Below are 23,417 nucleotides of genomic sequence, written 5' to 3'. Positions count from 1 at the left end.
TTATTGATATCACCTTTGCTGCCCTTTTTTATGTAATAAGATAATTAATGACTTATACTACTGCACTGGAATTTTTTATGTAGTTAATATATCATGGAACATATCCAATATGACCTTATGAAATGGTAAACCTCCTGATTTTATGTGTTCCAGAATTTTGATTATTCTTTGCTGACTTGAGAGCTTTTTTGTAATTCTTCCATTACAATTGGTGGTTCTCTCTCTGCTTCATCTAAATATAGTGAAGGATTTGTATCTGTTTTCTTGCTTGTGTATAAGTCCCTATAAAACTCACTACATATTTTCATTATTTCTTCTCAGTTGTATTGTACTATTCATTCGTTACTTTTCAATTTTGGAATCCATTTCTTTCTTCCATGTAATTCTTGTTTGGTAATTTTTAGAGATATTTTGTTTTATATTATGTTATGTTCTGAATTGTTCTTAAAATTATGTTTTTTGATGTCGGTTTTGATTTCTTTTTTAACTTTTGCATTTCCAACAAATTTTATATTGTCTTCGCTACTACTTCTGTGTTTTCTTTTTCTTAATTCTTCTTTTTTTTTTTTTTTTTAATTAAGTGTCCATAAAGTAAATTTTTCTAGAAGTTCTATTTGCTGGTAAAGATTTCCTTAAACTTTTAGTAACCTCTGTTGTTGTTGAATCTATTTCCTCTATTTTATCAGATAAGCCTGACTCATTCATACATCTTTTCTTCACCTTTCCTTCCGTTGTTTCCTCAAATTTTTCTTTATGATTTATTATATCTTCACATTCTAGTATGTTTTTTCATTACCAATTTCAATTTCTCTCTTTCTCTCTCTCTCTCTCTCTCTCGATGTTTATTTTTTATCCTTGCTGTCACTAGCTTATTATTGCTATCATAATTAAATTGGTTGATAACAGATACATCTTTCAGTATTTCTCACATTGTTTACCATAATATAATCAATTTCATTAAAAGCTTCTCAATTTGGTGATCTTCAGGTCCATTTTCATTTAGTTCTCTTTTTAAAGAAAGTATTTCACATATAATATAGGAACTAAACTGTATCTTTTCAGGATCTTTCCAATCGCCTCCAAGATGCCTGCAATGTATGGGGAAGTCCAAAGAGAGTCCTTATCCCAGGCATTTTGGAGGTTACTGTAAAGATGATGAAAATATACAGTTCACTCTCTCTAAATTCTTCCCTGTCAACAAAATCTCTTCCTAGTTACCATCCACAAAAGATAAAAACATCTCCCCCCCCTCTCCTGATGTTTACTAGGTTCAATGTTACTGCCTCCACTCATATTTAGGACAAACAGGATGTCATCACATTCATCAAATTCCTGCCATGTACCCTCAAGGGGTGTACAGGATATGATAGTACTACATGAAAAAAATTACATCATTACTAACTTCCTATCTACAATTTTCCTCCAAATCAGTCTGTTACTTGTCAAGACTCCAACATTATCAGATCTTATATTTCTATTGTCTAAGGCACTTTGTACCGTATCAATTCACCTATATCTTGGTCTTCCTCTGGGTCGTTTTGCTGCCAACCTGGCAGAGAACACTTGCTTTGCTAATCTTTCCTCGCCCATTCTGTTTAAGTGACCATACCACCTGAGATTAGCTCTGCTAATGCATTCCTGGATGCTGACAATGTCAAGTTCTTTCCTAATATCCTCGTTTTTAATATGATATCGCCATTGATGCCATCTGTTCACGCCTATAATCTTTCTCAGGACTCTCATATCTGTGGTCTCTAGTCTTTGGTCAAGTGTTTTACTTCTGACCCAGCTCTCAGATCCATAAGTTAAAACTGGTTTGAACACTGTCTTGTATACAGCTAATTTAGTGTTCAGACTAATTTCTCTCTTATTCCATATGAATTTATTCAATTGACTTCCCACCATACCAGCTTTGCTGATTCTGTTGTATATATCTATAATTAATTTACCATCTTCAGTAAAAATTGTGCCTAAGTAGCTGAAATGTTTTACTTGTTCCACAGGTTCTCCATTCACAACACAGTTGACATTTTTAATGATTCTGCCTATTTTCATTGTCTTTGTCTTTTTATTGCTGACCTTCATACCATATCTATTACAACAGTTATTCAATTTAGTCAGAGAATCTTGCAGACTTGTAGCGGATTTATTTAGAAGTATAACATCATCTGCATAAAGCAAAGAGCTGACATTAACATCTCCAATTTTGATTTCAGGTTTAATACCACTTTCCTTCATAATGTGATCCATATAGATAATGAATAACAGAGGGGATAATCTACATCCTTGTCTCACACCAGATTTAACATTAAACCATCTTCCTGTACTTCCTTCAATTCTAACTGCTGACTTACAACTCAAATAAAGACTAAGTATTGCTTGATATAATGCCCCATTGACACCATATAACTGCAGCATATTGAATATCTTCTGTCTTGGCACCTTGTCATATGCCTTTTCCAAATCTACAAAACTTAAATAGAGATCTTTGTTATATTCCCATGCTTTCTCGACTATTTGTCGTAAAGTGAAGATCTGATCCTGACAGCCTCTATTTGGCCTGAATCCAGCTTGTTCTTCACCAAGCTTTTCTTCCACAATTCTTCTTAACCGTTTCTCAAGTATACTTGCATAGATCTTGCCAGGAACACTCAGTAGGGAAATACCTCTGTAATTCTCACATGCAGTTTTATTTCTCTTTTTTATATATGGGCACTATGAGAGCTCTACTCCAATCATCGGGAATTCGTCCCTCTGTCCAGGCTTTCTGAACTATGCAGTGCAGCCACTGTAAGACTCTTATACCACCATACTTCAGCATTTCTGGTCGAATATCATCTACTCCTCTGCCTTTCCACATTTCAAATAGGATGTTCCATCAAAAAATAGCTACAAGAATGCTGTCTTATATCACCAACAATAAATCTGAAAAATCTGGCCTTGCTCATCATGGATTGGATACTGATCACAAATAGCCTCTGGTCCAATACTCACCCTTTTACATCAGTACCAAATTAGCACTGAAGCACTTCTACACTACCCAAACTTAAATGACTGCATATCTATTTCCATGATTTTAATTTTAGTTTTTATCTTTAATCATCATGTTTTTATCGGCATGTGCCTAAGCTCTGTAAATAGGATTAATATTCTTTTTTCTTACTTCACCTTGTGATTATGCTGATGCACTGATGATGGCCCATTAATTTTTGGTCAAAATATTTGCAATAATAAAAATTCTTCTTCTTCTGAATATATGTATATAATAATCTTTACTATGTTATAAATGCCATTAAAACTAGTTTGATCAGCTGACTCCAAAATGTTTTGCCACTTCATTCTTTTTTGTTTAGTATCCAGGTGGATATGTAATAGTGGGACATACCACATGAGGATGAAGATTGGACATTGGATCGAAAGTCCCATCCAGTTCTTGACATTTTATACAGCTATACAGTGGATTTTTCCCCATTTATCTGGCTGTGACTTGTAATTATCATATTACCTATACTTGTTGTTTCAAGTTCTGCTTAAACATGTAGCATTATTCAAAAACTGAATTCTGTTTGCCACTGCAGTTTTTATAAGTTTCAAAGATGTGATGGAAGACTGATTTCATTGCAGGTAGATTAACTGAGAGAGAAAATTGATAGATATCAAAAGAAAAACTTACATCATTTTGGCTTGAGGCTAATTAACTTCTTACTGAATGAAAGTTGTTTTTTTAGCACAAATAATAGTATAATATTGATAAGTAGTATAATATTGACACTAGATGCTTCCACCTGACTAGACACACCTAGGTTTGAATTCAGTTACAAGATGTAAGGATTTTTCGGATTTTAATCTGAAACTAGCTTTAGTTTCAGATGAAATGGAATTTTCTGAGAAACTTCAGTTTTATCTTTGCAAATTGGAAAATTGTTCCAAGAACATTTTTTTGCAATCGATAGATATAACAAAAAATGATGGGAAACCAGTGAATATTAGTATAGATCTAATAATCGCCACTTTTTTTGTATTGTAGACTGTTTCAGCTATCAGTAGAGTAAATCAGTTAGCATAAAAATGAAAAGCATAAAATTGTTTCCTTTGCATTGGTTAGCAACAAATATTGTATGCATTCATGTAACTGCATCTGAAAAATAACTTGTGCTTTTTTATTCTCTAGAGATTGACATGTATGGATGTATTTACATGCCAGTGCCTCTCACATTACTGTTACCAGCATGGAATTTTTTCCCAGGTATTTTAACTAATTTGAATGTAATTTGCAGATTATGATAAGTTTGGTAGTATAGTATAATATTGACACTAGGCAGCTTATAATCAAAAAATTCTAGTTGATGCAAATTGAGATTTGGATACATAACAATCCATTCATTGTACACAAATCAAAAAAGGGAAACATATTTTATATATCTGAAACAAAAGTACCAGTCTTGTCTTATTTTTATACAACTTGAGCTTAATGTGTATGATAAGCTGCCTAAGAGTGAATTATGAAGATTAACTCATTCTTAAGAGAATTTTTTTCTTAGCTGTTTTTTTAAGTATATTTAAATAAATCTTACCTAGATCTTAATAAATCTTACTCTGTAAGTCAGTTTTATTTTTCTTTTTACAGGTGGGGATTATGAAAACTCTACTTCAATCATTTGGAATTTGATTTTCTGACAGGTCTTCTTCAAAGTAATTACTCCAGACATTCAGAATATTTTCAGTTTTTATGTCATCTCTGATGATAAAGGAGACATAAAAACACAGTATTGTTGATGACATGCAGTAAACTTTCCTCCATTTCTAAACTTCAGTATCCTTGAGAACATTCTGCTACCTTTGTGATACTTATTATTATTATTACCCAAGACCCCCATGTAGTCAAAGACTCATCTGGGAGGTCCTTTGGTCATACACACAGCTCATCGTATCACACCCTAAACACACTCAAATTCTCTGAAGACAAGGCATTCCAATCCTTCACAACTCTGCATGCAAAAAACCTGCTTCTCGCTCCCCTGCTCACACCTCTTTCCCCTGATCTCCCACCGTTTTCTGTAAAACCTCTTCAATATTGATCCTATAACAACCCCTTACTAACTTGTAGGTCTCTATCATATATCCCCTCTTCCTCCTATCCACTAGACTGTAAATTGCATCTTCTCAACCTTTCCTGATATTCGGCATTCCAGAGGTCAGAAACTATCTTAGTCAGTCGCCTCTGGACTCTTTCCAACATCTCTTCATCCTTTTGAAAACCAGGTGACCAAATCTGTGCACAGTAGTCCATGTGGCCTAATCAAAGTCTTATACAATGGAACTAGAATCTCTCTACTTCAACAAGTCAGTGTCCTCCGCATTATTCCCAGAAATCTTTGTGTTGTCCTCACAATTTTGGCAGTGTGTCCCTAAATTTCAGATCCTTATCCACTATCACTCCAAGATCTCTTATTTCCTCTACATCTGACAATACTTCCCCACCAAGCATAAATTCTACATCCCATCTTTGTTTCCCAAATTTTAAAACCCTTACATTTTGCAACATTGAACCTGCATCCCCATTCCTGTGCCCATTCACTCAATTTATTCAAGTCTTCTTGTAAGGCCACAACATCTCTACTCTTCATAGTTCATCCCAACTTTGCATCATCTGTAAAAAACCCAAATATCTCCATCCAAATCTTTGCCAATATCATTAACATACAAGTTAAACAGTCATGACCCTAAAACAGACCTCTGAGGAACACCACTAATGACTTTCCTCTTCCAGGATATTGCTCCCCCATACACAACTCGCTGATACCTATCAGATAGCCAGTCTCCGATGCAATGCACTAATCTAATATCCAACCTCATCCACTTTGACTATCAACTTATCATGCAGTAATCTATCAAAAGCCTTTGCTAAATCTAAGTATACTACTGTGTATCCCTCTCCTCTGTCCAAGGAAGCTGTCACCTTATTGTAATAGGTAAGTATATTAATAAAACATGACCTCCCTTTAGAAATACATGCTGTCCATCAAAGATAACACCATTGTTTTCAACCCAATTCTGGATTATTATTATCTTCCATATCTTCCCATAACTTTTGTTTAGCTACTTTTATATGTTTTTTTTTTTTTACTACTTCACAACTACTTCACCACGTTCCTCCCTTGCTTACAGTCAGTTTTCTTCAGAGTTTACCACTGAATCTCTGAGGTTTGGTTCTCGTTTTTTAAACTTTCATGTTTTCTTGAAAAATATTTGTTTATTTTAGTCTATGGTTCACTTCTGAAAGGGTATATTATTATTATTATCTGAGACCTTCAGGGAGTCAAGGACTCATCAAGAAGGCTATAAATCACTCAAACCAGCTAACATACCTTCCCTTAAATACATTCATACTAGATGTGCTCACTACCCCTAATGGCAAATTATTCCACTCACTCACTCACTGCTCTCTGGGAGAAAAACCTAGCTCTTACTCCTTTCTTGACTGCAAATAAATTTAACTTCCATGGATGCCCCATGTTCTCTCCCCACCTTCCATATAACGAAAAATTTCATCACTTGATATCCTATAACACCCATTCAAAAGTTTATAGACCTCTATCATATCACCCCTCTTTCTCCCGTTAACCAGAGTCTGCAATCCACATACTGGCAATCTGTCCTCACACTCTAAATCCCATAATCCAGATATAATCTTTGTAACTCTTCTTGCACCCTTTCAGCTTTTTTATCTCCTTGGAACTGGGGAGACCTAATCTGCGCATAATAATCCAGGTGTGGTCTTATCAAAGCCTTATAAAGAGGCAAAATGACTTCCTTATCATATGTCAAGGTTTGCTTCAACATTGCAATTATCCTCTGAACTGTATTTGCTATGTGACCTTTGAACTTTAAATTCCTATCCACTGATACACCACGATCCCTTGCCTCTTTAGTTTCTTGTAGCATAACCCTGCTAATATAATATGCCACTGGAACTCTAATCACGCCAAAGTGCATAACTTTACGCTTACTAACATTAAATTGACAGCCATTTTCGTTTTCCCAAATTTTCACTCTATTCAATTCATTTTGTAATTGCTGAATATCAGTAGCATTCCTGATTGCCCTGCCTATCTTCGCATCATTGGCAACCAATTGCACGTTTGATGATAGACCCTGCTTCATGTCGTTAATGTATAGATTTAACAATAATGGCCCAAGGACTGAACCTTCGGGTATACCACTGGTTACCTTAAATCTGGCTGATTCACACCCACTGTATACCACTTTTTGATATCTGTCTGTCAACCATTCCCTGATCCAAGTCAAGACTTCATATTCCAATCCCATATTCTCCAGTTTATGCAACAGCCTTTCATGTAGTATCCTATCAAATGCTTTAGAAAAATCCAACATTATTATAATGTATCCATTCCCTTTATCCAACTCGGCCATAACATTGTTATAAAATATGAGCAAATTGCTAAAACATGAACTTCCTTTAGTAAACCCATGATGTTCCATGCAGAGTATAGCATGTTTGTCTACCCTCTGTATGTGAGTTCTTACCAACTTCTTTAAAATCTTCACTACCACACCAGAAATACTGATAGGTCAGTAGTTAGACACACAAGTTCCCCCAGTCCTGAAAATGCTTCAAGTGCAAACTCTGTTTGCTTACACTTGGATAAAGGATTAAACCAAGTATATAATTTCTTGGTATCTTTAATGTATAGTTAGACACATCAGTTTTTGCACCACCCTTGTACAATGGAACTATCATACGTTCCTTCCATTCCTGTGGTATCATTCCTGAGCTGAGACTCAAGTTATACAAACATATGAAAGGCATAGCCAGTTTGGCTAAATATTCCTTTAGCAAATGGACTGATATTCCATCTGTCCCTATTGACAAATTCTTATCCAAGTTATGCAACAGCTCTTCAATCTCATTTTCATGAATCTCTAACTCTTCATCCAGTGCAACACTGTGCACCATGTTACATACTCCTGATTGATATATCTTAGCAAAGTGAGCACTCATTAACTGAACAATCTCATTAGCTTCTGACACTCAAGTACCATCTGCATTCAATAAAGTTATTCTTCTGCATTCATTCTTTCTTTTACTTGTGGTATAACAATAAAATTCTTTTGGATTGCCTTTTTTTTTTGCATCCAGATTTCTTTTCATACTTTGATTTAGCTTTCCTCACAGTACATATTACTTTTCTGGCCTGAGCTTTATATATTTCATAACCTCTCTCCCTCTTATTCTCATGATATTCTTTCCACATCATCTTCTTCTTGTGGATTTCTTGCTTAATAAGGTTGGACATCCATTTCACTCCCAACCTATTTATTCTTCGAACACTAGGGATACATTCAGATACTCATTTAAACACTTTTTCAAAGATTCCCATGCATTGCTGACATTTTTCGCATTCAGTAACTGATACCATGGGATCAAAGATAGTATTCTAAGTTGATTATAATTTCCAACTTTGTAGTTTAGTATGTAACCTGTTTTAATCAGAGCACCAATACAATATCTTTGATGTTTTTTAATTTTTCTACATCATTTAAAATTTTTTACATTTCAGTATGTTCATTTTTATCATAATCCTATTTCAAATCTCCTGTATACTCTTGTATTCTGAACTAGTGTGAAGATATCATTATCAACAACAAGGCCAGCTCTACTGACGGTGCAAGATGTGCATTTGCACAGGGTGGCAAGTTTTTTGGGGCAGCAAAATTGGCATAAACTATACGAAAAATAAGGGGGAAGGGGCGGCAAAATTCCTAGGCGCGGCCTTGATCAACAATAATATAGTCTGAAGTGATCACCTGTATTGCAGCCAGTCACATAACTTCTATAAAGAAAGGATATCTGTTGAATTACAAGGCTGATGATTATGAAAAGCTTAGAAGACAATTGGGAGCTATAGCATGCATGGAAAGAGAAATTGAGTGGGAAGGAGATAGACGCTGTATGGGCATTGATCAAAAGCTATTTAACAGCAGCAGTGGCCGAGTGTATTTGGTATGTGAAAAAGCTGAACAAGGTAATAGTTAAAATGGATGAAGGAAGAGATTAAGGATGAAATCTGGAAGAAAGCACTGTGGATGCAACACAAGATGAATGTTGATAACGATCAATTGCATGAAGAGTAAAAACAGCAGCCAAGAAAAGTGAATCAATTGGTAAAGAGAGCAAAAGTGCAGAATGAGAAGACAAGAAATATCCTAGTGAATTCTTTTGATATGTGGCAAGTAGAAGGAAAAATTACTATGGGAGAATGATGCTAGTTGATAACACTGCCAGATTGGTAACCAATGTGGATAATATAGTTAAATTATTTGGTGATCAGTTTATCAGTGTATTTCATCCTCATGAAGGCAGGGTATGGTGGAGGATGGACTGATGGTGAATGAGCAGGAAGTATATGAGGAATTAAGTAAACTTGATGTTATGGCATTGAGGGAATGCTTTATGGAATTAATGGCACCTTTGGCACAACTATTTAACATGAGTCTTGCAACAGGGCGAGTCTCAAAGGAATAGAAAGTGTGAAAAAATTGATCCACTTCCCAAAAAAGGGGGGGGGGGTATGAGACTAAGGCTACAGATTACAGGCCAATCTGTGTGTCTTGTTAAGATATTACAGAAGTTAGTGATAGGATTCAGAAGTGGATTGATAATAGCAGCATTCTTTATGGTGATCAGCATGGATTTGTTAGGGAAAGGTCATGTTTCAGCAAGAAAATATGACCCATTTGTATTATGTAGGTCATATTTCATAGCATCTCTCATATGAAATACTATGTGAACATATTTTCCACCTCTAAAAAGAAAAAAAAAACTAGATGTGAAGATTCTGCCATAATTCTTTATGGAGGAATTTCCCTTTTGATTGTTCTTGCTAAGATTTATGCAAGTATACTTGAGAAGAAGAAGCTAATCTGGCAGTGTTATCAAAAAAGTTGTGGAAGGGAAGCTTGGTAAGAGAACAAGCTGGTTTCAGGCTAGAGGTTGTTCTAATCAGATTTTCACTTTAAGACAAATAATTGAGAACTCATGGGAATACATGTGCATCTCTAATTTAAGCTTTGTAGATTACGGAAAAAGCACTTGACAAGGTGCCAAAAGAAAAGATGTTAGAAATGCTACAATTATATGGTGTAAATGGGAATGTTTTCTTGAATAATATACACCTTAATATTTGAATTCTAAGTCAGCAATCAGTTAGAAATGAAGGCAATACATAAAAACGATTCAGTGAAAAAATCAGGTGTAAAATGAGTGTGCATGTTATTTCCACCATATCACTTATATGGATCACATTATGAAGGAAAACAGCATTATGTTTGATATGAAAATTGGTGATATTTAACTCAGCTTTTACTTTATGCATATGATGGTATACTCTTAAATAAATTGAGTTCAAGCCTGCAGAATTCTATAATTAAACTGAATCATTGCTTTAACAAATTTGATATGAAAATCAGTAATAGAAGGCTCGTGCCACTTCCACTGAGTGGAAGTGGTGCTTGCATCCTCTGCACTAGGCTTCCACGACGATAGACTTAACTTCAAGTCCAGTCACTGGCTGGAGGAACTTTTCTAAGCCTTTCTTTGACTGGTTCCCGAGTTAGCTGATCTCTGGCATGAGCAAGAGAGTTTTTCTCCTGGAAGCTCAGGTTTTTTGTCCCATGAACTCAAGAATATCAACCATAGAATCATGTTATTTCAGACTGTAACATATCCTATTAGGGTTAGGTACCAAGAGATGGCAGCACTTGTTTGCCTGTCTCTTCATTGGTTATCACTTATACTTAGTGATAGTCATGGGCCAGCTATTTCTGATTGGCTACTAGTGGAGATTGAACTGCCCACTCATTCTCCAAAAGCTAGATAAGGTTAAAAAGGCCTTGCCTACTCCCTATTGAGGAATAAAAGCTGTCAGTTGATTGAATGATCAGTAATAAAGAGACAAAGACTATGAAAATAGATAGAAATTTTGAAAACATCAGTTGCATCATGAATGGAGAAACCTATAAAATAAGTAAAACATTTCATCTGTTTAGGCACAATTTTTAGTGAAGATAGCAAATTAAATACAGAAATGGACAGCAGAATCAGCAGAGCTGATATAGTAGTGAGTCCACTGAATAAATAAATACTACAGAACACTGTAGTAGCTATATATAGGACAGTATTCAAAATAATTTTAACTTATGGATCTGAACAGTTGATCAGACTAGAAATCCCATGTATGAGAGTTTAGAGAAAAATTAGGGACTGAATAGATGGTATCACTATAGAATCTTATTAAAAATGAAGATATTAGGAAAAAACTTGACATTGGTAGCATTCAAAAATGTACAAGCAAAGATAATCTCAGATGGTATGGTCATCTAAATAGAGGGGTGAGGAAAGATTAGTAAAACAGGTGTTTAATGCCAAAATGGCAGGAAGAATTCCCAGAGGAAGGCTGAGATCTAGGTGGATGGATGCAGTTAGAAGTGCATTCGTTATCATCATTCTCATCCATTTAGGATGGGTTGAATGTTCTGTGACTTATTTTCCTCCATTGCATTCTCTACAAGCCTTATGATCTGTTGGAATAAGGTCAGGCCTGATCTCATCTTCACAGCTTCATGCCATCTTCTCAGTCTTCCTCTTCCTTGATCACCTCCAACTATTCTGTAAAGAAGCATGTAGGGTAGTCTATCTTGTCATATCCTATGTGTCCAAACCACTGTAGTTGTTTTTGCATAGCCTATTTAAGATTTTATCTGTGTAGCCTCACTCTTCTCTTACTTTATTATTTGTCTTTTTCTTCAGTCCACTTTGTGCCATTGATTCTTCATTGTTTGTTTGTTTGTTTTGCCAGTGATCCAGCTGTTTGCTCCATACATAGCACTACTGGAAGGATCATTGAATTGAATTGAAGAGTTTAATCTTTAGGCTATGGCTGATTTTTTTTTTTTTTTTTTTTGTTTGTTTCTTCATATTCTGTTTAACTTATTCATTGCTGACCATTTTAGACTTATTCTGTTCTTGGTAGTTTTTGTATAATTTAGGTTTTCAGTGATTAATGATTTGAGGTAATTGAAAATGTAAACTTATTCTTTTCTTTTATTATTTATTGTAACACTGACATATTTTTTCACTCTACCTGTTACCATAATTTTCATCATCATCAATTTTCTGATATGTACTCCCAAGGGATGTCCAGGTTACTATGACAGCACTACATGATTAAGTTTACATTATTATTAATCTCCTATAAATTTTCTTCCAAATCAATCTATTACTTGCGATCACTCCAGTATTATCATATCTGACATTTTGTGCTTCTAAGGCACACTTCTGACTGAATCGATCCACCTAGATCTTGGCCTTCTTCTGAGTGATGATTACCTGGTTGGAAGCTAGCCATGTGGACCTTGTGAGGAAAGAGTATATTTGGAACTACAAGGCTGATGATTATGAGTAGCTCAGGAGACAACTTGCATCTTAGCATGGAGAGGAGTCTGGGGGGGGGGGGGAAGAAAGGAGATCAATGCTGCTTGGGTGCTATTTAAGAACTATCTAGTAGAAGCAATGTCTAAATATATTCCAAGGGTCAGAATGTTAAATAAGGTAGATGTGAAATGGATGAATGAATAGATTAAGTATGCAACATAGAGAATGAAGGCATTATGGAGGCAACATAAGATGTAATAATCATCATAAGTTGCCTGTATAAAAACTGTTAGATCTATTCAACAATTCAGTTAGTTACAATTTACAAATAAAATATGAAAATCATAAATTCATTAATTTTCTAAATTTAACTTCCACTAGAGTCCATGCAGTTAGCCGAGTGGCTATGCGCTTCACAACCACATGCCTGGGAATGGGGTGTCCTGGGTTCGATTCCTGTCGCCGATGTGAGGAGCTTAAGGATCTTTCTCAGACATAGCCAAGTTAGCTGGTCTTGGGTGTGGACAGCAGGGTTTTTCTCTCCAGTTAATTTGGGGTTTTTCCTCCCGCAAGCAGGCACACTGGCCCCGTGAACACACACACACACACATCTACAGACATAGGACACACCGGGAGGCATAGGGGCTAGCCACCTTATCCCCAGGACGGGTACGGCTTAGAAGAGCTAAGGATAGCCCCATAACAGGCCACTAGGCCTAATATGTGAAGGGAAGAAGAAGAAGAACTTCCACTAGATCTGACCACTGTTAATACCAAAACACCTCAAAATCCATCAGCATTAGAAGCTACTTACACTTTTCTTTCTTATCATCCCTACAGCATAAAAATTCAGTTATCAAAAAATAATTCATTAATGCCTACAAATGCTATCAACTGCAGTCCTATCAGAAAAATCACACTCCTCAAATATATCTTTCTAATAAGTTCTTGTAGACAGTATCTGCAACAATTTATTGCCTGTCATTCATTCTGCATGAAACCATTTGGCCTGTCCTCATGAGAACAGATTAAAAACCTTATTATCATCAATTCCTGATGTATGCCTTCAAGCAATCTAATCACAGGATACTATTCAGATAATAGTGCCACACGATTAAGTTACGGTTATTTCTAGCTTCTTGTTTAACAGTTTTCTGTAACTATTTTTTGTTAGGTCTCCAATATGGTCACATTCATGTGACCATTCAAAAACATTAGCATCTTAAAATTTCCATACACCACAATACTCATTAAGTTATTAAATACTTTCAAATATTCAGGTTGTAGAGTAATTCTCGTGGAAAGGCTTAGACGTTGGTTATGCATTTTTACTAAATAGCTTAAGGAAATTACAACGTATGCTAGGATATACATTAAAATAAATTTTAATACACTTCCAATATTTCGGCAACGTCACGTTGCCATTTTCACATTTGTCATGCACGCAAGCACAACAAACAGTAAATGAGGACAAAGCAGGAAGCTATTCTTTCTCCTAAAAGTCCTGATGGTGACCCCTAGTGGGCAATGTTGGTATTCTTGGGCGATTGGACTGAAGGTCTTCTGATGTAGGTTTCCCAAATCACGTTTCCGAAACGTGAGACTGCCCCAAATTTGGGAAACCTACATCAGAAGACTTTCAGCCCAAGTGCCCAAAAATACCAACATTGCCCACTAGGGGCCACCATCAGGACGTTTAGGAGAAAGAATAGCTTCCTGCTTCATCCTCATTTACTGTTTGTTGTGCTTGCGTGCACGTGTCTTGTTTTTAAGTTCCTGTGAAAATGGCAACGTGACGTTGCCGAAATATTGGAAGTGTATTAAAATTTATTTTAATGTATATCCTAGTACACATTGAAATTTCCTTAAGCTATTTAGTAAAAAAAAAAAAAAAAAGGTTGTAGAGTAGTTTTCAGAACTAGTCTCAGACAACGAAATCTCAGAAAAAAAAACAGCATTGGCAGGTCTGATTTCAGTGCCATAATGTCTATAGTTTACATTTTCAATCCAGATTCAATTCAACATACACTATGTTGCCAAAAGTGTCAAGATATCCCTATAGCTCTATGTTGCCTTGCCTGTATTATGCATGTGAGCATTAGCAGTGTAGACATTCTTTACCTTCAGGATGAGTGGATGAAAAGAGTTGAGTCTGTTCAAACGTGGTATGATAGTTGGAGCCCACAAGTTCAGTCATTTGGTCTGAGAGAATTTGATAAAAGGTTATCATGAAGTGGAAATGTGATGGAATCACCAAACCCATCCCCCTGAACTTGTAGGCCCAAGAAATTGACAAATCAGGACTGGTGAACTCTCAAGCTTGTTGTCACAGTAAATCATCATGCAGCCTTAGCAATCATCACAAATTACTTCTGCATGAGCTCTAGAATGGATGCTAGTAATAGAACTATTTGCTGGGAGGTGTTTGTCCTTGGATTTCATGGTTGTGCTGCTGCTGCTCACAAGCCCTTGATTACACCTACCAATGACTGTCATCATTTGTAATGGTGCAAACAACACTGACATTAGACTATGGTTCAATGGCAGAGGGGTTCTGTGGAGTAATGAATCACAGTACGATTTGTCATAAACCAATCAAATGTCCTCAAGAAATAGCAAAAAGGGAAAAAAACATACAAAGATTTACAACTGGAATTAAAGAAGGAAAATATAATGAAGTAAGATGAAATGCAGATAAAATCTCTTGAAAAGGAAAGATAATTCTTAATGAAATGAAGAATTTCTTCTGCATTTCTTCATTAAGAATTCTTCATTCTTAATGAAATGAAGAATTATCACAAAAGAACGAGAGTTGAAAGATAAGGTAATCATAAACAAGCATATGCTATAGTTAAAGAAATTAAAGGAGTACATAAATCCAGTACACTATAGGTGAGAATATTCAGAGAAATATATTAAAATATTTTAAAGTAAAATTAAAAAATAGAACGGGAGAATATTTCCATGAACTACAGAATAGGAACATTACTTCTGCAACTCAAAAAATTATATACCAACTCTTATTATAGAAGAAGAAGAAGAATTTGAAGAACTTAGAAGAACCTGTAGAGATTAGATAGAGTATACAGGTATCCCTTGATTAACGCGATTAATTAATCCCTTGATGTTACTGCGTATATCAAAATCGCGTTAATCAAATATAATAATCAACATGATCGATTACTGTATTAATAATTTGTTTTATATGGTACTCTTTTAGGAAAGATAAAAAATGAATGCAAAGTAAATGTTTAATAAATGCTTGTACCTACATTAGTTACTGCAATTTTTTATCAAAAAAGTTATCAAGAGTCATTTGAACAGTTTTAGTTTTAAAAGAAAGATTTCGGTATTGTGACCACATGTTTATTAAGATAAATAAAGATAAACATATCCGACAAGTTTCATATGTCATTTGACTTACATCTTCAGGGGATTACAGGTAACTAAACGTTTAAACACAAGAAATGAGAAATTACTCAAAATAGTCCATTAGATGTTGTTATGGCAGTTTAACTGTTCATCAAATTAAAAAATCCGAATGCAGTATATTTATGCATACGTTAATGCATGCTATGTTTGAACAATGCTTGATGTTGTCACGTTCTGTTGTTCACGTTCACTCTGTCCGAGGTCTGACTTAGGTATATTTGTTATGAATGCTGACTGGACTTAGTGTAGAATTTTTGTTTCATTGTGTTGGGATTCTAAGCATATTTGCAGCTTCCTTGAATTTTCTTGTGAAACAGTTTTTTTCAATATAAGACATGTTCATTTTATGCCGAAGTAAAGGTAAAGGATATATATACATAGAACCTTCAGACATCTTAGCAAGTTTGGATGTAGTCAGCCCTTTTACAAATGTTCCCAGAAATTAAACAGTGAATCTCCTTGGAAATCATTTTCCACCAGACATTGTAGAACTATATAAACATTGCATAAAAAAACGTTTTTCACGTATTGAGACAAATTTCGGGAACAAAAAAAGAGGACTGGCAATGGCCTCCCCCCTCTCCCCAGCTTTAGCAAACCTATATATGGAAAATTTTGAAAATAATATATTAAACAACTATCATAAAAAACCGAAAATTTGGTTTCGTTATGTAGACGATATTTTCATCATATGGCCTGGAACGACAGAGGAACTCGCTGCTTTTAAAGATTATCTTAATAATCTGCACAACAACATAAAATTCACTTTAGAACAGGAAGAACATAAAAACTACCCTTCCTTGATTTCCTAATAGAAATCAATGAAAAAGAAAACAAATTATCTTTCTCCATTTATAGAAAAACCCACCAACACAGGAAGATTTCTTAATGCTGCCTCACACTACCACCATCCCATGCAAAAAATAGGTTTAATAAAAATCTTGAGGGATAGAGCTTACATTATTTCCAGCACAGAAGGAATGAAGAATTACAATATTTAACACAGATCCTCCAAAAAATGGTTTTGAACCTAAGATAATCAAGAAAATCCTCAACATCTCCTACAAGCATCTCGCAAAAGCAAGATTTCAAGAATGCAGTTACGCTATCATATATCAAGAATGTTACAGACAAATTGGCCAAATTACTATACAAGCATAACATTAAAGTAGCTTTTCTACTGCTAGAAAAAATATCAAGATTGCTACATCCCCCAAAACCTCCACATCACCCTTTAAAAAAACCAGGTGTCTATAAAATTTATTGTTCCTGTGGCATCTGTTACATAGACCAGAGGGGAAGATCGGGGGGAAATTCGTATGAACGAACATTCAAAAAGACGTACAAAAAAGGAGAGAACACAAATCAGGCCTAGCATCCCACATATCTTCCACTGGCCATAATGTACTTTGGTATAACATGTCTTTTATTGAAAAAAATTGTTTCACAAGAAAATTCAAGGAAGCTGGAAATATGCTTAAAATCCCAATGCAATGCAACAAAAACCAGGGCCTAATTCTACACCAAGTTTGGTCAGCATTCATAAAAAATATACCAAAGTCAGACCTCAAACAGAGCGAATGTGACAACATCCAGCATTGTTCAAACATAGCATGCATTAACGTATGTATAGATATACTGCATTCGGATTTTTTAATTTGATGAACAGTTAAACTGCCATAACAACATCTAATGGACTATTTTGAGTAATTTCTTATTTCTTGTGTTTAAATTTTTAGTTACCTGTAATCCCCTGAAGATGGAAGTCAAACGACATATGAAACTTGTCGGGTTTGTTTATCTTTATTCATCTTAATAAACATGTGGTCACAATACTGAAATCTTTCTTTTGAACTGCTAAACCACAGAAACCTATACCTACAGTTTTAGTTTTTTGTTCTTATCAGCATAAATTCTACAATAACAAGCAAAATGGCTCTCTAGACCTTGGCAAACAAGCATTTTTTGATAAACATCTGGATCCATATCCATTACTTGCTGCTTAAGCAATTCTAAACTGCGAAATATCCCATCCAGTTCTTTGATTGTTATCTCCTTTGGAACCTCATCTTTACATTCTGTTTGTTCATTGTCTTCATATGCACGTTATTGTGCAATTTCAAGAAGATCGTTGTCGCTGAAATCTTTTTAATTTGAATCCAATAATTCTTTAACATCAACATCATCGAAACCAAGGTCTTCACCAATTGCAATGATTTCTTCAATCAAGTTGTTCACAGGATTTTGAATACCACCTAAGTCATTAGTGCATTCTTGCAAAAGGTTTTTCCAAACAGCTCTCACAGCTAGAAGACACTTGCTCCCATGAGTCATGAATGTTTTCATTTGCATGTTTAATGTTAAAATTTTCCAAACTTCTTGGAGCATAATCACATCTACTGCTTTTGAGAATGTCTTTTTAAGAAAATGGGCTTCGAAAGTTGCAATGATGCCCATGTCTGTGGGTTGTAGCAATGATGTCGTATTTGGCAGAAAAAATAAAACTTGCACATTCTCACACAGATCAATACGAGAATTTGGATGACCAGGTGCATTATCTAAAAGCAGAAGAGCTTTGAAGGCTGTTATTTCTCTTGCAATAAGCTTCAACTGCAGGACAAAAATAAGACTTAAACCAATCTTCAAATAGACTTTGGGTAACCCAAGCCTTCTGATTCGACCACCAAATTACAGGTAAAGAATTCCTGTTACTCCTTTTAAAGCCATTGGGTTCTGAATAATTTGTAAATAGCAGAAAAATTGGAGCTTGTACTACACACACTCTTAATGCTCAATGGGAGGAATGACATCATCATGCTCACGACTTTCTTTCTCTCGGCCAGGAGACATTCCTTGAGGCTTGCATATTTTTGTGTGGTAATTAAAACACTTGCCTCTTATATAAAGGGATTGTCGCAATTAATATCGCTGCATTAATCAAATCCCACGTTAAGCAAGGGATACCTGTATTCATTCATGAATAACAAATCTCCAATAGGAGATAAAATTTATGTAGAGATGTTTGGAGGAACCAATTTAAATGCAAAATATATAACCATATTGAAGAAAGAAAAAATTCCCAATCAAGTACAAAATATGAATTTAATCAGTCTAATATAAAGTAAAGGATGATAAAATGGTTTGTAAAAATTATAGAGATATTTCTCTGTTACAAAGTTTTTACTTTGAAGAACATATTAGAACTGTTTTTGGGGAGGGTAATTGGTGTTTTATCTAGCTTTTTTATAGATGAGCTACATACTTATTAGATATCAAATTCCCAGAATTAAACATATTACTTTCCAGTAACTGAGGAATAAACAGTGAAATAGTTTTGCTCTAATTCCTTATAATTTAGCTCTGGAATATATTATCTGAGGTTTGCCAGTAGATATTAGAAATATTCTTATTAATAAATTAGTGCATATTGTAGAAGCGACATTAACATTATGTCAAGAACTGAAATAGAAAGCAAAAGAAAAAGAAAGAACATTTTGAATTAGATATTAGAACACTAAACAGTATACAAAGTAATTAAAAAAAAAACTACAAATTATTTAAAGCTAAAATATTATTATTATTATTATTGCACAGCCACTTCCATGGAGTCCTAAGCCTCATCATGAGAGACCCAAACTATCAACACAATATCTATCATACCTCTCCTTGAAATTATTAACAGACAAAGCACTTACAACTGACTCAGGCAATCCATACCATTCATTCACTACTCTCCAAGTAAAAAATCTAGTCCTCATGCCCTTGCTAACCACACTCTTACCCAACTTCCAGGGATGATCTCTTGTTCTGCTCCCTCAAGTCAACTGCTGAAACATTGCCCTGCATCAATCCTATAACATCTTTTAAGTAACTTAAATGTTATTACCATTATCCTCCCCCTTTTTTTTGCCTATCAACTAACTTTTGCAATCTACAAACCCTCAATCTATCTTAATATGGAGCATTCCATAGACCACTCACCTCTAGATCCTCTCTACTACTTCTTCATCCCCAAGAAATCCACCAATGAATGTTAAGTGTCCAGAGAATTAGATACAATATGAGTTATACAAGCTATAAAGCACCTGCAGTAGCTAGTGTAATCAAATTAAAAAAAAAAAAAATTGCTGTAGGCTAATCATGTTTTTAGAAAGGCCCATTAAAATGAAAAAAACAAACAGAAATGACCAAATAAACCAATTTTTTTTAAATAGCTGTCAGTGGTTGTAAAGTGTACTTTCAACAAGAACTTAAACTAAAATTTTTGGTAAAAGACCACAAGGACAACCAAGAAAAAATGGCTATATATATATATATATATATAATATCAGTCAAGATTGTAAAACTATATTCTAGTGTCAAAGCAAGGAAGAGATGGAGGTGACAAATCAAGATGACCAATGCTCAGTTTGGCTATAGAATAAGGAGGAGAAAAATGTCTCAGATTAGCTATCATAGAAGTATGTTTAATCCCTTTTACTGAACTAACTTTGTCAGTACAACATAATGTAATATTTTGATAATGGATAGTCTAGATATTAATGGATATGCAGGGGGAGACAAGCATTTGTAACCTTCATTCAGATTTTTTTTTTTTTTTGTATACTTGTTTAAAGACACAAATTGAGATGTGATTTTGGTAATCTATATTCCTTGACTGAAAATCATTAACTAAAATGCAAAAATTGTTAATTAGGAAAAATTTGAATGTCTCCTATTAAATGGGCAAGAAATGAACTGTTGAACCTCATAAGGAAACAAACATGTTTTTATCAAAAACGTTTTTATTATTGCATTTCAGATTTTATCTTTTATGTCAAGTCCAGATTTTTAAAAGATCAGATGTCATGCAACTCACTGTATAACTTACTTTTTAATGTACAGTGAATTACATGATATCTGATCTTTTAAAATTTTGACCTGACATACAAAAAATGATTGATATAGCCTTTTTTTTTTTTTTTTGCAGTTTTACTGATTATTTGAATGCAAAACTTTGCCTAGCATTGGAAAGATTGACTTTCAATCTTTCCAATGTCTCTTATTTACAGTTCAGTTGTACAACTTATTTCAATATAAATGCTCCACTTAATATCAGAAAAGTTTGAAAATTGATAATTATTTAAATTTTTCTGATTATATAACTTACTGTACTTTAATGTATTTTGAAATTTAGCCTTTGGAATAGCTTTTGCCCTCTAATAATAATAAAAACGTTTCCTGCCTGAGATAGAGAGAAAAGCTTTTACATCCTCCTCTTGTTTGAATTTGTTGACTCTGATATCTGTTTATATGAGAAAAGTCGGTGAAGGCTTTCTTTGTAGGCCACTTATTAAAAGACCTAAATATAAAGATTTTAAATGCAATTAGGTTATCAATATTTATTCAGCATTTTATATCTGTTGCTAATATAAATTAAAAATATTTTATTGACTTTGCAATTTTTTTTTTCTGAAATTTTATTTATTATAACTTTACATGTACATTCAAAAGTAAACACATTTTCTTTTTCTTCTTGTAGTGTAGCAGTTGTGGTGAAATATGTGAAACTCCACAGTGTGATAGTATTAATTGCATCTGTTGTGAAATATCTTTCAGGACATCATCATCATCATCATCTTAATGAAAGAACATGTATAAATCAGGTTCATTAATTATTTTTTTTAGTGAAGGTATTATTTCCCAACTAAATAGGGTGTAGCAAAATTCAGTATGGTATTAGAATCATTTTAATCAGTAACTACCAATAATAAGAAAATTTTAATTAATAGAAATCTTGAAATTCTATGCAATCCTTTGTAGGAGACATTTTCCTATTAGTAATAGGTATAGTAAATGATCCCTTCCTTTTTCTGGCTTGGTACATTAGGAAAAATTTAATAACCTTAAATAGTAACTTTCATTTTATTTAAAAAAGTCCAAAACACAAATAACTAAGTCATCTCTAAAATCTTTGTGACATTATGTAATATATAATAAAAATCTATTTTTTTATAATGTCTATTTTGAATAAATGCACATGAAAAAAATTAAGTGGCACTAGATCATTGAGATTGTTGTTGGGAATGTGATGTATATTTGGGCATATTGTTTGTTTCCCACCTTCCCCCATATACAGGGTGTTCGGGATAAATTTGACAGTTTCGTAAGGAAAAAGAAAATCTTCTTTGTATCTATTAAATTTAATGAATTGACAAAAAAACATTACAGGCAGAGTTAATTACAATACTATCAACAAGATTTACTCAAAATAACCACCATTAGCATCGATCACAGCTTCAATTCTGCTTCGGAACCTCGAACAAGCTGATGCTACAGTCTCCCTGGGAAGGGCCGCAAAAACTGTTTTAATTTTATCCATTAACTGGGCTTTTGTATTACTGGAAGTGCGATTGGTGTCTTTTTCAACTGCGCCCCATACAAAATAATCCATGGGGTTAAGGTCTGGGGAGTTTGGAGGCCAAACATTTGGACTGGTGAAGTCGTAGAAATTTTCAGACAACCATTTTTGACTTTTCCCAGAGGTGTGGCAAGGGGCCGAATCCTGCTGCCATACATACGGCCTACCATTGGCTACCCTTGTTATCCAGGGCTTGACTACAGTTAGCAACTCCACGAACAAAGCCCGAATTCCAATGCCAGGGTTCTTCAACACCTGTTCCTGCAGATTTGCGAGGAATTCTGCTGTACGAACGCAATCAGATCGTCTGCTAGGGATCTTTCTTCTTGCTACATCCTCGTAGTCACCATTGCAAGTCTCTAGTTCATGCCTGATTGTTTTTACTGTATTCAGGGAGCATTGGGCAGCAGTCGTAATATCCTTATTTTGATGGCGGGCACGAATCATCATGATACAAGTTATTCTCTTCCATGATTCAGGTGGGTTCCAGCTATCCATCCTTTCTGACATCTTGTATATGAATGAAGAAGGGTCCAAACTTTTAAATGAAGAGAAGTGTGTGTTAATACATGTAACTTACGGAAAAATATAATTAATTATAAATATGTCAAATTTATCCCGAACACCCTGTAAATGACAGTTCAGTCAACCTATAGATATATATCATAATAGAGATCTTCTCAAGATCATATTTTGCATACATTTGGAAGTTTTATAGTTCATATTCATGCCTTTACTGCTAACTGAGTATAAAATATATAGGCAGGGACAGAAACATTTAGATATAGTAGCCATTTCCTTGTGCAATTCTAATTGCATTGTTGTTGAAAATACTATGCCAAGAATACCATATGAAATTGTGCTAGATATAAAAATGTGGTAAATGTTTAGTTAACTGATATTTTAACTCTATATCAAGCTCATCTAGGTAAGACACACACATACACAAGTTTAACTACAATGGACTAAAGAAAACAACAGAATGATTGATTTCTTCTACCATCAACTCTAGCCTGACCTCTGGTGGATGAAAGTTAAATAAAAAAACACTGATTACATCAATTAGTTGGATAAGTAAGAATCCTGTTGCCTTTATAAATATAAGTGTAGTGAAATTGTTGTTGTCATAGA

At 34.4% G+C, this 23,417-nt stretch overlaps 1 protein-coding gene across 2 annotated transcripts in view; it reads left to right on the top strand.

Moving 5' to 3' along the window:
• The window catches only part of LOC150101882 (uncharacterized), a 71,791-nt gene extending 50,024 nt beyond the window's left edge, over nt 1–21,767 (top strand). For both annotated transcript variants that reach the window (XM_090401015.1, XM_090401016.1), the window contains exons 4-5: nt 4,172–4,246; nt 21,408–21,767. In XM_090401015.1, coding sequence (XP_090257141.1) covers nt 4,172–4,246; nt 21,408–21,509 — 177 coding nt within the window. In that variant the 3' untranslated portion in view covers nt 21,510–21,767. The remainder of the gene's footprint in view (nt 1–4,171; nt 4,247–21,407) is intronic.
• The last annotated feature ends 1,650 nt before the right edge of the window (nt 21,768–23,417 follow it).

The sequence above is a fragment of the Typopeltis vanoorti genome, chromosome 11 (genome assembly GCF_054136105.1).
Source record: "Typopeltis vanoorti isolate ZY-2024b chromosome 11, IOZ_Tvanoo_1.0, whole genome shotgun sequence".
Lineage (NCBI taxonomy): Eukaryota > Metazoa > Arthropoda > Arachnida > Uropygi > Thelyphonidae > Typopeltis > Typopeltis vanoorti.
Note: the sequence above shows the minus strand (reverse complement) of the source record. Positions and strands in the feature narration are given on the sequence as shown.